General features: G+C 31.2%; 1 protein-coding gene across 1 annotated transcript; it reads right to left on the bottom strand.

The window, feature by feature from the left end:
• Positions 1-514: 514 nt before the first annotated feature.
• On the bottom strand, positions 515-8672 carry LOC109157247 (auxin efflux carrier component 5-like). Its single transcript, XM_019305157.1, has 6 exons — positions 8292-8672; positions 7050-7461; positions 5648-5733; positions 4018-4175; positions 1417-1493; positions 515-717 (listed from the first exon to the last, which is right to left on the bottom strand). The coding sequence occupies exons 1-6, from the start codon at positions 8575-8577 to the stop codon at positions 645-647; spliced, it is 1092 nt and encodes a 363-aa protein (XP_019160702.1). The 5' UTR covers positions 8578-8672; the 3' UTR covers positions 515-644.
• Between the last annotated feature and the right edge of the window lie 8700 nt (positions 8673-17372).

Genomic DNA, 17372 nt, shown 5'->3' with positions numbered 1-17372 from the left:
TACATTAATATTGATTAATTTATTAATATAATTACAAAAAATAAAAAGATAAAATAAAAGTAAAATTAGAGATGAAGATACCCCACATTGCTAATTTTACTTTTTTTTTTTTTTTTGCCCCCACAGAGCATTTGGGAGAGTGTAAATCATTGTAACTCAACTGAAGGCTAGACCTTTGCTCAATGCGCACAACGAACCCCCCTCACTTTGAGAGGTAGCTCCCACGCTGCCGCTGGTGAGACTCGACCCCCTGGTCATGCATTCTTTCAAAGTTTCACCTCTATGACCAGTTGAGCTGCCCATGCGGGTCTAATTTTACTTTAAAGAGAATATAGATGAATGTGTGTATCCACATTGCAAATTTTATTTTTTCAAGAGAATATAAATGATCATTATTAATTGTTTGACTTGGTTAAACAATCAATGAGTGTTTGATTAATTAGTGTTTTGTTTAACCAAGTCAAACAATTAATAATGATCAAATAAGCTGAAATTGACTGATAAACTAACTATATTACGAAACAGGACCATTATTGATGAAGTACGAACTTAGTACAACGTGTCGCAAAAATTGAGTTCCCCACAGCTTAATTAATCGCCTTAACAAATTAAGCTAAGGGGGTATGTGAGAGGACCAATTATGATCAATGCAGATACGCCAAGAATACATAGTACCCAACTAATATTGGAAGTGACACAAGCATGCCGAATATAACCCTGGAAATGAAGCATAAACAATAGCAATTACATCAAAACTCGAAGGGTAAAATGGTTAATACACACATGTAGAGAGAGACAGAGAGATAAGAGGCAATATTATTGTGTTGACCATACTATCAAATAATGTATATTTAGTATACAAATAATGTAGTTTTAGTATATTAAAAATGTACATTGTATTCAAGGAAAATACATTATTTGAATACTGAAAGTATATTATTTTGCATAATGTATATTCAGTACACGAATAATGTATTTTTAGTATATTAAAAATGTATTTTTTATTATGGTACACACAGCACTGTGTAGACCACGGTCCATACAATAATTTGCCAATAAGAGGAGGGGTGGGGGGTATTTTCAGTGGACCATGGTCCACACAATTGTGTAAACCATTAATAAAAGATACTCCGTACATTTTTAATATATTAAACGTACATTATTTATTTACTGAATATATATTATTTGATAGTGTACAAAATAATGTACCGTCCGTACTCGATCAAATAATATACTTTCAAATTAAATAATGTACCTTCAGTATACAAATGCTGTAACTTTACTTTATTATATTAAAAATGTACATTTTATTTATGACCTATATAGCTGTGTGGCTCATGATCCATATGGAATAATTGGGGGCGGGGGGGGGGGGGGGGGGGAAGGGGGGTAAGGGTCTAGAAACAGTATACTCACGCAGTGCTAAGGACTTCTGGATGCAAACCATACTCTTTGGCAAATATGAAAGAAGTGATTGATTGTGGCACAGCTGCCTGTAAAAACACATTAGTTGTAATTCTAATTGTTGTCAAACTTTATTTGAAAATAAATATATTTAACCTTAAAAGAAAGTTATAATAATGTCATGTAACACAATGTTAATTAGAATCCAAAGATTATAAAATTTTGTTTAAGTTATTAAATTAATTTAATTTGTACAAATAAATTACTTCTATTACACTATAATTTTAGTTAAATTGTTTATGTTATGAGACCAAAAAAAAAAAAAAAAAAAAAACAAGGGTTATTGATTTGCCAGCAAATTAGGCAAGATGACACATATATTCAGCAGGGAATTGTTTTTTTTTACAATGCCAAAAAGTGTTGTGCATATTATTAAAAATATAGAGAAAGTGTCAGTTTTTAAAATAATAATAATAATAATAATAATAATAATAATAATAATAATAATAATAATAATAATAATAATAATAATAATAATAATAATAATAATAATAATAATAATAATAATAACATTTACAAAAATTATCATTGTCATTTTTATTTATAGTAAATAGCCATATAATTAGAATGCTGTTTGGTGTGAGAAATGAGAATACAGTTAAATTGTCTATTTGGCAATAGCATGTTTAGTAAATAGGTCAAGGGAGAATATAATCTCTTGTAAGGACATCCACATTAGTGGATTCTTTACCCTTTTTAAGGCAAATATGACATATGTGGAGAAGAGAGATGGTGGAGAGAAAAAAGTTGAACTCTTCTTGCAAGAGATGTTTTTTGTGGGGCTCACAGGAGAGAGAAAAGGGAGAACGACAAGTGCATGTGCTCGTGTAACCAGCACAAACTACGCCCATTCGGGCGCGTGTAGTGTGCACGCGCCCGCTGGTCTACGCGAATTACCCCTAGGTGCCATCTAGGCGGCCAACCGCCTAGGTGCCCAACTCGGCCAACTTGACCTAGTTGGCGGCGAACTCGCCCAAATTCGACCGAGTTAGCAGAGTTGGTCTTGCTATTTTTTTTTTTTTTTAAAGTAGAATGCACTTTCACATTTTTTACTAGTGTAAATTTTTAATACTAAACGTGAACTTTGTAACAACTAAATGTGCATTCCTGAAAAATTCTGAAAAGTTCAAAGTATAATGTTCTAAATGGGTGATAATTACGAAAATGCCAGTACATTTTTTTTAAATTTAATTTGGGGCACCGGCCGGAACATATGCTGATGATACAACTTTACAATCTAAGTTACACCCTAGAGAATAATAGAATATTTCATAAAGGAACTCCTTGATTTTATGTCGTTGAATAATATGATCTGTTGAAAGGCCATTTATCAAGTTTTCAAAAATGACAAAAATAGTACTCTTGGTATATATTTCATATACAATGCATAGAAGAATATATCACAATATGCACTTTATCAATATAATCAAACAAATTCTATTGTGGAACACATAGATACCAAAATCTATACCAAAAATCTTATAATTTAACAGCATCGATACCACTATTCTAGATATATATGACCATAAATTTATACCAAAAATCTAATAATTTAACACCATAGGTTCCACTATTCTAGATATGTGGCCATAAATTTAGTTCACGTCGTTATGTCAAATTTATCCAAATGGAATAATAAAAACAAAAACTTGATACCAAATTTTATTGTTTTGCCATTTTAATGTTAGTATAGTATAACATGGCACATGTATGATAGAGCATCTACAATAGATTTTTTTTTTAAAATTTTTTTTTGATGAGTTGGAGGTGAGAGGTGATAATTTGGAGTAAAGAGGATAGAGGACAGAGAAAAAGTTTTCCCCCTCTCTGCGCGCGTTGAGCACACAAGGCGCGCCCAAAGGGCGCGTGTACTGCACGCCCCCTCGGGACACGTAAATCCCGTATTTAACATTTTTAATTTTGACAATCATATTTTTTTCCCCTTCTATCTCATCTACTCTTTCTTAGTCATATCTGTAAAAACTCCTCAAAAACTACAAAGATTGGGATGCTCTTACTTCCTCTATTTTGTGTTGTTTGTCCCATGTATTGATTTGACCTAAGTTAATTGTTTTTTAATTTATAATTCTAATGTTTGTTTAAAATAAATAATTCATATACTAATAACTACACAATAAGTTTTACTTATTTAAGAAAAAAATTAAGAAATTGTGTTTTAAAGTATAAGTCGAAATCTATGTGGCACGAAAACTCCATAAGGGAAGTGTTTTTCATTTTCAGAAATGTTTCATCTCTGTAACTTATGGAAACTCATTCAGAGATGTTCCTATGTCATTTCTTAAGTAATCAAAAATTTTCTAAAAAGCTTTAGGTCATTTCTTTTTTTTTTTTTTTTTTTTGAAAATCTTTAGGTCATTTCTTAATTAATCTAAAATTCAAAAACCCGTTTCTCGGTAGCTAGGGAGAAGTATATATATTTTTAACATAATTAATAATGCAGTTTTATTACTTAGCTTATTTATTAATTATTAGTCATTTAAGGATCAGAAGTCTGAAACGAAGAATAATAAATTAAATATGATAGTTAAAAACCTGGATAATGGCAACTCTGAGGACATCTCCATGCAAACCCATAGCAATGCAAGCAATGGCCATGGCGGCTGGCCCAGCTATGAACTTCAAAACCATCCCTAAGATGGTCAGACTCGCTCCACATGAAATCAATTTCTCTTGCAAGGCCATGAATAATCCTGAATAATAATACAAATTAATTAAATTAAAGACTAAGTAATTTATTATAATTTGACATTTTGTAATGTTTAGTTTATTAATGGTGTATAAAGTTTATATGTTTAGAAATTAACTATAATTCTCTATAATAAAAAAATTAACTATAATAAAATTATACGGCATTCTAGCTAATATCCTAACTCCACCACTAAAATTAACCCAAGAGTAAAATAATTGAATATTTCTTAATAATGGGTAGCCTTTTTTTCTCTTTGGATGGTTTCATTCTGGACCTTATCAAGGTTAGTCGCCCTTCTGCTCAGGTTGTGTCTGATGAGAGGACTACTCTAGAGTTTTTTCACATTTTTTGTCCCACGACTATAGTGGCATTATCAGGATTGATCCACGACTTTCAAACCTTGCAATCTCGGTCCACGACTATTGTTTTTGTTTTTGTTTTAAATGGTCCTTTTGGTCTATTTTCCGTCAATATTCTGACCCGCTTTTGACGGAAATGGTTCTTACTCCGGTGAGAAATTGACGGAAAATGGGCTGGAAGGATCATTTTTGCAAAAAAAAAAAAAAAAAAAAAAAAAAAAAAAAAAACAAAAACAATAGTCGTGAACCGAGATTGCAAGGTTTGAAAGTCATGGATCAATCCTAATAGTATCACTATAGTCGTGTGACCAAAAGTGCGAAAAATTCGACTACTTTATTTTGGATAACTTTCACTCAAGATGTCTATCAATCGGTTCCCTTTGAGCGCTATCAAGCACTAGGTAGCCCTTTACCATAATACACCAATCTCAACAAGCTAAGAGTACCAAATGATATGCCACTCAAGTCAAGAGTCTAACTCCATTATAAAAGTTAACTCCATATTGAATCTTTGACCGCAATTTAAATACTATTCCAAAATCTCTTGCAGATTTGATGCAAATTAGTATAAAAATAATATATAACTTAAAAAGTGAATTTAAAATTTATTAAAAGAAAACATGTATAAACATATATAAATGATTTAATTAATAAATAATAAATAATAATATAGCTAAACTCGGATAGATGGTGTGTCTAATTTTTCAAATGAGTTAATTCTAGGAATGGTCCTTTAACTATACATTAGCATTTACAATTTTTTTTTTTTATCTTCAACTTTCAATTTTACTATAATTAATTTTTGATTATTATTGATTTTGTTTCAGATTTGATCCTCTGGTTAAATATTCATTTAATAAGCGTTAAATTTAAGGGTGAGAATGTAAAAATTAGCTAGTAAAATCACCTCTTCTGATTTGTATATTTAAGAGTGTTCAAACAACAGATATAATCGCTTCAAATTTAAGACAGAAATCAACTTATCAGTAGTCTTGTCCAAATTAAAAATCAATAATAAATATTAATAGTCAATATATTATTTTTGGAATTAACTCTTTTTTCAAATACTGCACAATTAATAGTATAGATTTGTTATGTATAATAATAGTCTCACCCATGCTAAACATAGCTGTGCCTGTGCCAGCTTTTGACAATATCAATATTGATCCTTCCACCATACTCGGCATCTCAATGTGCCACCTACGTACCAACATGCATCAGACAAAAGTTAAAATTTTTAATCAATTTAGAAAGTTTAAGTACCGGATCTTAATTAATAACTATTTTGTATTTAGCTAAAATTTTATTAGTACAGATCTAAATGAAAATTGATAAATTAGTAGTTCAAAGCTGAAAGTTTAAAATTGATAAGTAATTGATCTATTACAATTAAAATTTCTAGTAAAATTAATTAACTTAATGAAATTAATATATGGAGAATTAAGTCTAAAAAACATTCATAACAATCTGAATGTGTGTGTATAATATAATACAGTAGTAAAATTAGTAGTTAAAATAATAATAATAATAATAATAATAATAATAATAATAATAATAATAATAATATTATTATTATTATTATTATTATTATTATTATTATTATTATTATTATTATTATTATTATTATTATTATTATTATTATTATTATTATTATTGAAGAATAAAATACATGTGGTTGTTTCTTTAAGAGACAAAAAAAAAAAAAAAAAAAAAAAAAAAAAAAAGGTGGACATGAGGGTTGAAAGTTGTGGAGGGAAAAGAGGAAAAAGACAGGAGAGAGGCTTATGATTTAATAAGTTAGGGGAATAAAAATGAATTTTTTTTTTAATAAGTTATGAGCTTACTGGCTTCAAAAATAAATAAATAAATAAATAAAATTATGAGCTTATTTTGAAATGTTATAGATAGTAATGTTTTAAAATTAATTATCTCCCATTTTATTTGTATTTTAAGATAAGTTATAATAAGCTTTTAAATACGTTTTACATTTCTACCAAACAATTATTATCACTTTATAATTATGATAAAGTAAAATTTGTAATTTTAGTATTACTTTCTTTTTTTGAAAGGAGTAATTTTAATATTACTTTGTATAGAGTATAGTAAAAGTTTTCAAAAATTAATTATATATATATATATATATATATATATATATATATATATATATATATATATATATATATAGACTGGTTTCCTTGCGGATAGACCTTTTTGTGCGGACGTGCGGTCATGTAACACAGGTATGCAATAATGCACCGTCACGTGTGCAGAAATGCACCAAGGTGTGATACATTTTTTGTAGTGCATTTGTGCATTTCACCGGGTGCATTTCAAAACACGTTGTTGTGCATTTATATATGCGCACCTAATGGTGCAATCTGCACGGAAACATGGCACCGTATTTGAACCAGTATATATATATACTTTGTTGGTTTAAAATTGCCTTAATTAACATCTAATTAATAGAAGCTAGAGATGAGATAAAAATAATGAGATAGAAAGAGCAAATTGCTTACTTGTTGGAAATAAATGCCCAAGCGATCCCAATAACACATCCATATAAGTTAGGGTTCATGACAAGCTTTAACGACACAGCCCTCATCAACCGGCAAGTGGAATTACTATTATTAGTAATATTTTTTGCGTTCTCCACAACCTTGGTATTTCCCTCCAAATCATTCCCGTCACTCTCCGCCGGAATCACCCTGCCGCCGCCGTCGTCGTTGGAGTAAAAATCATTCCTGGTTCGCCTTATCTCCAGCACAAACAGCAGCGCCGTCAGCCAGAGGATCGCCTGCACCACCGACGCCTGGACAACCAGCTCCACGGCTGCCTCTCCGTACATGGCCTTCACGAACGGCACGCCGACCACCAGAGCGTTCGTGAGAGTCGACAATGAAAAGCTTGTAATTGACCACCCATACTTCCCTAAATCACCATAACCCACTAATAATTTAGCGTCAAATTTTCTATGTTTTATCTGTCTTATTTAATATTTATAGTTCAAATCAACTGTTTTTTTTTTTTTATTTAATTTTGTTGGGCCAAGGTCGGTAAAGAGTTAAGTCCATCAATTGATGGCTAGATGATTATTGAGCAAATTATTTTGAGGATTCCGGTCCACATTGCAAGTTAGACTCTAGTCCAAAATACACAATTTACATACTGAATACTCACAATTTTGTAAAAGTTAAATTGTGAAAATTAAGTATTTGAATTGTGTATGTAAATTTTGAACGTCTAGTATGCAAATTGTGTATTTTAGACACGGGTCCACGATATAACAATTGGGGATTATTAGACGGAGGCCAAAGTCCAGCACCTTGTTTTTGGAGAATATGATGGCAGTATATAAAGAAATAAAATTGCATCTTCACTATTAGTTATATCTTCTTCTTTTTTTTTTTTGTTGGGTGTAACAAGTGGTATCAAAGTCATGTAACAGGTTCTGAGTTACAACAAAAACAAAAATTGTGCAATTAAGATGGAGGAGGAATTGTTGGATGAATGCCAGTAAAGGGCCAAGTTTATTAATTGGTGGCAAGGGGTTGTTAGGCGGAGGCCGGTAAAGGTCCAAATCCATCAATATAATTAATGGCTAGGGGTTACGTACGTTGTTGGACAGAAATTGGTGAAGGACCAAGTGCTAAATTCATCAATTGGTAGCTAAGGATTGTTAGGTGGAGATTGGTGAAAGGCAAAGTTCAGATAAAACATATAAAGTGAGACAAGGGAGTAATAAATTTTAGGTGGGTTACCTTTAGCGGTGTATCTAGCCCAAAACGCCAAAACGGCGACGATGATGAGTTTGGCTATGATGTCGGCGGCGACGAACCGGTAGTTCATCTTGAAGGGATTGACATGAGCGGTGAACTCGAAGGTGAAGAGTGGGAAAGTGAAGTAGCAGACGAAGCGGTTCACGGCGTTGCACTGCTCTGCCGTGAAGATGCGCCACCATTTCACGGAGGCGTACCCCAAAATTAGTGCTACGTACAGTGGCACCACGGCGTTCACCACCTTGTAAATATCTTCCCAGCCAATCATCTTCTCAAACTATATATTTATATGATATGAATAATATTTCAATAAATATATATATGGAGATGCTGTATACAGAGATTGAACTGTTGGGAAGATTGAACGTGTTTTGTGAAGTGACTCTCTTCGGGTGTAGTGTATATATATGCATGCACGTAGACCGGAGACATAAAGCGATCTCATGCAAGTAGAGGAATTAGAATATAATTCTAATTACGGCAATAAAGTTGATGTCTTAAGACACAAGTGTCATGGGATCTCTTGGGTGTAAGTAGGGGAAGGTTTACGTTTAGCATCAGGTGTTTCACTACAATTTTATTTATTTATTTATTTACTTATTTTTATTTTTTTTTTAACATTTTGTGACACCAAAACTATTCATTTTGGTCACTATTGAAATTAGTGATCAAATTTTGAGGTTGTCACATGTTGTCATTATATATATCTTCCGTCACTATTATAATAGTGACGACTTTTGAAAAGTTGTTACAATTATTTAAGACTTTTGTGGCAAGGTTTACTTACACTAAAAGTATTATTTGAGTGATAACAATAGACGTCAAAATATAATAAATTTACATTCTGTGACCAATATGTTATTACCAAAAAAGGATTTAGTGACAACTAAAATCGTTGCAATGACCATTTTATTGTGACAACATTTTAGTCACAATAATTGTACTTATTTGTGAGAATTGTTCTTGGCTCAAAAAAGGTTATCAATGACCTAAAAATGGTAACAGGTAATTACTTTGTTGTGACAACAATCATGGTAACAAATGTTGTATTTATTTGTGACAAAAAAAAAAGTTAACTCTCAAACAATCATTACTGTTAAATAAAGTCGTAACAACAATTCACATTCTTGTAGCCATCATCTTCGTCACTAATATCTTTAATTATTATTCTATTATTATTATTTGGAAAAATGACGAGTTTGGTCCTTGAGTTATACTGGTGGTGACGACTCAGTCCCTGAGTTATAACCGTATCATTTTTTAGTCCCTCAGTTATGAGCAAAGTGGCGCATTTGGTCCCTGACTATTAAAGCTGGCGGAAAAATTAAAAAATATTTAAAATTTTAGGGGTAAAGTAGGAAATTTACATGTTATTAACTTTCTTATATTCAAACCACTTTTGCAACATTGTTTTCAACTTCCAAGCATTCTATTTCAAGGTTCTTCAATTCCAAAAGCAATTCAATAATCTTCGTATGACTTGTTAGTAACCTGAGTCTCGTATAAGAAACCTGTGACTCAGTACAAACAAAAAAACACTTGATCATTGTCTTCAAGCATGTAAAACACATCATCCTAAAAGTTTCTGATTTTCCTTACTAAACATAGTGGTAAGCAAACCATAACTTTTGAAATACAAGAAGATATCAAATTTTCTCAGTTATTTTTATGACAAATTCACCAAGGGAGTAACTTTATATTTTTAGTACATAAAATTCTTTCGTAAGCTCTGCAGTAACTTAATCAAGAATTGTATATCCTCCCAATATATGAAAATTATATTATATATATACCCATCACATCCCCTGTCTTCTTAAAAACAAGAGTAATGAATGAGGAACCTAAGACTCAGTTATCAAAATTTTAAAAACTTTTGTAACTTCTAAAAGCGATTATTGACTGTTGCATATGAAAAAATTTTACATACTAAAAATCTCAAGTAATTCCGTTGGTGAATTTCTCATAAAAGCAACCTTAGAAATTTGACATCATTTTGTATCTCAAAAGTTCTGGTTTGATTACCTTTGTTGCTTATTAAAGAAAATTGAAAATTGATAGGATAGTGTGTTTCACACGTCTAAAGACAATGTTCAAGTGTTTCTTTATTTGTGCTAAGTTTTAAGTTTGTTATACGAGAGCAAGGTTCCTAACAAGTCATACTAAAATTATTGAAATGCTTTTACAATTGAACAATCTTGAAATAAGAGGCTAAGAAGTGGAAAATAATGTTGTGAAAGTGGTTTTGATATAAGAAGGATAATAAAATGTGAATTTCCTACTTCACTCCATAAATTTTAAATATTTTTTAACTTTTTCTGTCAGTTTTAACGGTCGGGGACCAAATACGGCACTTCGTTTATGATTGAGGGACTAAAAATGGATACAGTCATAACTCATCGACTGAGTTAGAACTTGGGTATAACTCAAGAACCAAATATGCAATTTTCCTTTATTGTTTTTTTGCAAATAATACTAGACTAATGCATACACTATAAAGTTATTTATTTCAAAATCTTGTCACAATTAAATGTTTAAATTTAATTATTATCTAGAATAAAGTAATTCATTCTACAAATGTTACTCGTAAAATTTAAATATAAAAAAGACCACATTGTCTAACTAATATATGTTGTAAGAAATACAAAATAGAAATAATTTAAAAAAAAAAAAAAACAAATTCTTGATTATTCTTTATGTGAGGCACTTGCTAGAGATGCATTGTTCAACATATTTGGGAACACTTCATTGCTTGATAAGTGAGCAAATTTTGGTTTGATTTCAGTGACCTGTTTAATTCCTCTAAAACTGCTTGTGCGATTTCTTGAAATTTTGCAATTTTTTCTAAATTCGTTTCAAGTTTTTTTGAAGCTTCTATTTGTGCTTGAAGAAAAATCTTCTCTTGAATCTTTGAAGTTATCCCTTTAAGGTCTAAAACACGTGCATAGCTTGACTTTCTTCTTAATACCAAATCAAAATGCTCAACAAGCTAAGCTAAGTGGTATAGGTGCAGTTGAAATCTTTTCTTTATCCTTCTCTCCCTCTTCTTGCATTTTATTTCGCAATTATGATAGATATTAATAATTGAGTAAATTAATTTTAAAAAAAAGTCACAACATTTATATGACTATAATTTTCATATCATCCATGATTTCCACTCTATTTGGAATGGACCAAGTTCCATTAGACTTTTTTCTTGATGTCTTCCAAACTGCAATAACATTTGATCATTCATTAGAATCTTTGTCTTTCTGTAAAATATAGAATAAAGACAACAAAAAGAAATAATTAATTAAAAATTTTGTGTATAAAATAACATGAAATCAATTTTTAGTAAAGAAAATTTTACTTTAATTTATCATCCCATATGCAATTTGTACAATAGACTTTGTACTACTAACTGATTTGATCTCTTGATTTCGTCTATTGATTTTATTTCTTTCACTTTGGTCCTATATATAAATAATTTTTTTTATTATTAATAAGAAATAAACTAGAAGAGAATCAAGAGACATAAAAGACCACAAATTTGGGTAACAAAATCTACCAATTAAAATGATAATATACAATAATTATAAATTAAAATTACCTTAAACTTATCAAGACTATGTGGTCTAATGGTACCTAGGTTGGACTTTCATTTGGAAGGTTGTGAGTTTGAGCCTCAATGGAACCATTTTTGGTTCTTTGTGTTTTAGTAGGTTAAGAAAGTATATGAACAAATACTACATTGTAATATAGCCAGTAGCATTCAAAAAATTATCTTAAACTTTCGAGCCTCCCATCATTTGGGTGGTTCCTGCAAGTCAAGTAATTCTAACTTCTCATTGCAAACCTAATATAATATTAATTAAAAAGGACCAAAATTTGTGTCCACACTATATTTTGTCCCAATTATAGTCGTTCCCGCCATAATTACAATGCCACCAAAATGCACATACGTTTAGCGACAACTTAGATTACGACACTATTATTCTAGTAATAGTATGTGACACTTATTCTTAACAAATACTTAGTTGTCACAATTATTATAATATCCGTGACCAAAAAAGATCACAATTATCACAAACAATAGTAGCGAATTATATTTTGTCACCAAAGGGTATTATTTGTGACTAAATTACGATTTGTTACAAAATATTTGTTACTAAATGTATTAATTCTAGATATGACAAATATTTTTTGTTTTTTTTTTAAACACATATTTTCCAACATCCATGATGATAACGAAAACATATTTGTTGCAATCAAATTTAATGCTCTAAGAATATTTCAAAAATATATAAAAACTCATATGATTTTGAACTTTCATTGATGTACAAAATTTTGTTTATTGCATTCAGTTTGTTAATTGTTGTTCTTTCAATTTAGTTCTCTTATAGCATAACCTTTTACAATAAAATTTTTTAAAAGAGTTAATAACTAAAATGGTTCGTCGACTATGCCATAATTATCAATTAATTTTCGACTACTCTTCTTACTCAATTAGGTCCTCAATTATGTAATCTTTGCCCAATTTAGTCCTCCGTTAACTTACCTATTAGTTGATAGTTAAAATCAGGAGCAAAAATGTAATTTCATAAGTTTTATCTTTCACCTTCCATCTAACTCATCTAATTGTGCTAAACAAATTAAAGACCGCCAAAGGTGTTGAAGCTCTTGAACTTCTCCTTCAACACTAGCTTGTGCTGGGACCCAAAACAAGGCCTTCGCCCAGGGAGTGGAAGGCGGTGGGGTGGAGGAGAAGCGGTGTTTTGAGCCAGTAATAGCTGCATGCCGGTGGGTTGGAATAACTAGGAATGGATGACGTAATGAACTAGTCAATAGTAAAATGCAGTAGAAAGTAAAATGCATATAGCCTAAATTATATTAGTCTTCAGTTGCAATAGAAGTCACTAAGCTTGAGTGGCACTGATATTATTGTTATGATCTTTTCTGCTTTTGCATGCGTAACACTGCACAGTGTACAGAGATACGATTGTATATATAAATACAATATTTTTATTGGTAATACTATGTTGAAGTGAAAATCAATAACACATAAATAATTTATTCCATGAGGTTATAGCTGTTGAGTTTTGCATTCTATCTGTGCATTTCTTTCATCGTGCAATTCTCTTCCAAATCTTGAATCTAGAACTGAGATCAGGCCATGCAAGTTCAAAGATAGCTCGGATTTCCACATAGTCAACAAAAATCTTGAGGTGATCCGTATAGCTGCTCCTCAATCACGCTTCCAGCACGGGCATTGTTAGAGAGGATTGAATGACGGAAATCATTACTGGTTATTAATGGATCACAACTTTCTCCTCTTCATCCATTGCCACACTACAAGCAAGTTTGCATGCTCAAGATCAGCACATAAACTGAAAATCTATGAACTCACCTATCATAAAGACCAGCACTAGCATAACCTTCTAGACAGGCCCGGTCCTATCATTTTATAGGCTCAGGGCATAGCAACAAAATGGGCCCTATACGAAACTAATATATATTTTTATAATTAAAATTTAATTTAAATAATAAAAAAATACTAATATTAAATAACTTGAAATAAGATTCTCAAATTTTTAACAATTATACATACACATGAAAACAATTCTAGATGCATTTCTAAATCCAAACTAATCAATAATTGCACCACTGTAAATAAAGAATTACGGAGTATAAATAAAGAATTATAGTTTATAAAAACGAATAAACTTAATTATTGGGATAAATAAATCAAAATACTCTAAACGTTTATAGAGAATCACATCACATTATAATTATAATAAATAATAAAGTAATTTTTAATAAAAATTTGTAAAATAAAACTTACAAATAAGAGTATAACATAAAATGTTAATTATTGGGAGCAATAAATCAAAATACTCTAAACGTGATAAAATAGTTCGAGTAAAAAATACATAATAAATCACACATATTGTATATTGATATCATATTTATAAAAACTTTTTCTTTTAGTTAGATCAATTTTAAAATTTTCTAGATTAATTTGAATACGACGACGCACAATAGGACTTTTCTAAACTATATTGTCTAGATAATTCATAGAAAAACTAATCTATCTTTTAAAATATTTTTCATTACTAAATCACAAAATATATTACATTTACATAACTCATTATAAAGTTCACAAAGTAACACATATTTTAAATATAAGTTATAAATTATTGGAATAGAAACAAATTCAAAATTTGATATGCATCAAAAATCAATCTATATTATAAATATTACTAAAATTATAGAAAAGTACAAAAAAATCACAAAATTTACAAATTAAATTAAAAAAATACAGAAATATAAATAAATTTCATAAGTTAACTATACAATCATCTACTAAAGAGAAAGGAGGAAAATTTTGATATAATATTTCTAGATTAATTTGAATACGATGACGCACAATAGGACTTTTCTAAACTATATTGACTAGATAATTCATAGAAAAACTAATCTATCTTTTAGATAGGAATGTGGGCCCCTTCCAAGCATGGGCCCTAGGCAAGGGCCCAGCCTGCCCTTGCCCAGGGCCGGGCCTGCATCTAGAGCTTCACCATTGGAGTAGGAACGAAAGATTATAGATCGTCTTATGAAAAGGCCTATGGGCTTGCTTGGGTAACCAAGCACCTGAAAGTGTTAAAGTGGAGGAGGAGGAGGAGGCGGGATACAAGCTACAATGGGTAATTAAGAATAGTAGTCGAGGACTAAATTGTTAAGTACGACATAATCGAGGGACCATTTTGATTATTAACTCTTTCTAAAATCATGAGTATTAACTGAATTTGAATTAACTTTAAACATGCAATATCACAATTCAACAACGACCTAAAATATGATTCACTACTATTTCAAAATGAAATTCTAGAAAATTAATATTCTAATTTCTTTTCCTACCATACCTATTAGAAGATCAAATCTCAACACTACTAAACAATTCAAATTAAACATTAAACATGTGAAAAAATTAGCACTTTAAGTCACTATTTTGAGGTACTAATTTGATCAAGCGGGTCCACTTCCAATTTGTTTTGGATGCAAGGGTCAAAGTGGAATATAATTGGATTCCTATTTGAGAGGATGAATTTGATATATTGTACTATCAAAATAGATTATAAGTGAATGAGAAATTTATTCTCAAAGTGTACTTATTAAGTTGTAAAAAATAGAGGTTGAGAAGCTTTTTTAAGTAACATTATTTATTATACATTTGAAATGTATGTGGGTATGCACTAGTATAATTAAATACAATTTAACTTTTAAAAAGGTTTAAATGTGTAACATTGTTTTCAAAAGAAAAATTGTGTAACATAGACTCTCGCTCATGCATTTTACGTGTGAATTTTTTGAAAATATTTTGAATTATTAATTTCCTATACCACCTTACGTTAAAAATGGTTGCTATTATGTTAAAAATGGCTACAGGCTCGTTGTTGGGAATTATAAAAATAATAATGATGATGCTTTTGATAAATGGCTCACCTTATTGAAACTTAAAATTCCACCCAAGTGGAAGACATTTCTATGAAGAGCTATAAGTGATATCATTCTCACTACCAATACTTTGCTTATAAAGAGGGTAGATGTTGATCCGATGTGTGCCACGTGTGGAATCACTCATGAGGACATTATACATTCATTGGTATTGTGTGGCTATGCAAATTCCATATGGGTCCAATCTAACATTCCACTCCCCAATATTGTGACAAATATTTTCCATGAGTGGTTTAGTGCAATCTTGAATGTTCTAGACACTAATGGAATTATGTATGCAACTGCAATACTATATCATATTTGAAAAGCGCGGAATGGGGCGTTTTGGGACGCCTATTTACCAATGCCGAAAAAATTGATTGCTGCAGCCGCAAACACCATGCACGCATGGCGGACAATACACCACGCCGCTCCGAACCGGACACCAGCTGAGGACGTCGGAATTGCCAATGCTGCCGAGCCTACACTGCCTCCTCCGCCGATGTCTACCGTAGTCGCCCAGCCTGCTGTAGTTCCGCCGAGGAGATGTTACGTCGACGCTGGGTATCACCACGCAACGAACTCAGCCACGATTGGAGCAATCCTCTTCGAAGTCGATGGTGGTTATGTTTCGGCCTACAGTGCATCCCTCCCGAGTTGTTTCTCCCCACTTATGGCCGAGGCATTCGCGTGCAAAGAGGACTTGTCATGGCTAAGGGCTCGTGGTGAACAGACTATTAAGCTATACATGGATTGTCATACTCTTCAGTGGTATCTATCTTCACCAGGTGCTCCGTCTCGATTGTATATCGGTTATGCTATTGATGGTTGCAAAATTTGCATGTCTACTTTTGATTTCTGCTCAGTGAATTTTATTCCTAGATCATATAATTTAGCTCACACTTTAGCTTCTACAACTTTTGAACATGGAACAACTATGTATTGGGACGATGTCCCCCCTAACTCTATTTAAGTTTATCTCTAAATAAAACCGCATTGGTTTGCTTTCAAAAAAAATACCACCTTACGTTATATGAGGCATAATCGGGCCGGTCTTATCATTTTATAGGTTGGGGACAAAATAAAAACAAGGGACCTTAATATATGAAGTTAAAAGATTGTATGGGTTAATTGAAAATAATTAAATGATACTTTTGAATTGAGTTAATTACCGAAATGGTCCCTTGACTATAGCGAAATTATCAATTTGGTCATAGACTATTTTTTTGACCAATTAAGTCCCTCAACTTTAAAAATCTTAACCAATTTGGTCCTCCGTTTGTTTTGCCATTAGAAATCCGTTTACTTAGGACCAAATTAAATTGGTAATTTCTGTAACGTTTTCCATAACCATTATTATTATAACATTAGGCTAAGTTATGATAATATTGAGTATTTGATATGTGGTGCAACACTAATAACCTAATAGCTAGACTACCATTATGATTAGGAGTCTGGTTATGGTTTAGGAGACCTAAAGACATACAACCACAATGATGGCCAGTGGTTATATAAGGTCACTAGTCCTCTCACTGCTCACACTACATACCTCATACACCATCTAGAGAGAGAGCTGAGCAAAGTGAGAGACAA

Source organism: Ipomoea nil, unplaced genomic scaffold (assembly GCF_001879475.1).
Source record: "Ipomoea nil cultivar Tokyo-kokei standard unplaced genomic scaffold, Asagao_1.1 scaffold2779, whole genome shotgun sequence".
Lineage (NCBI taxonomy): Eukaryota > Viridiplantae > Streptophyta > Magnoliopsida > Solanales > Convolvulaceae > Ipomoea > Ipomoea nil.
This window is presented reverse-complemented; position numbering and strand designations above follow the sequence as displayed.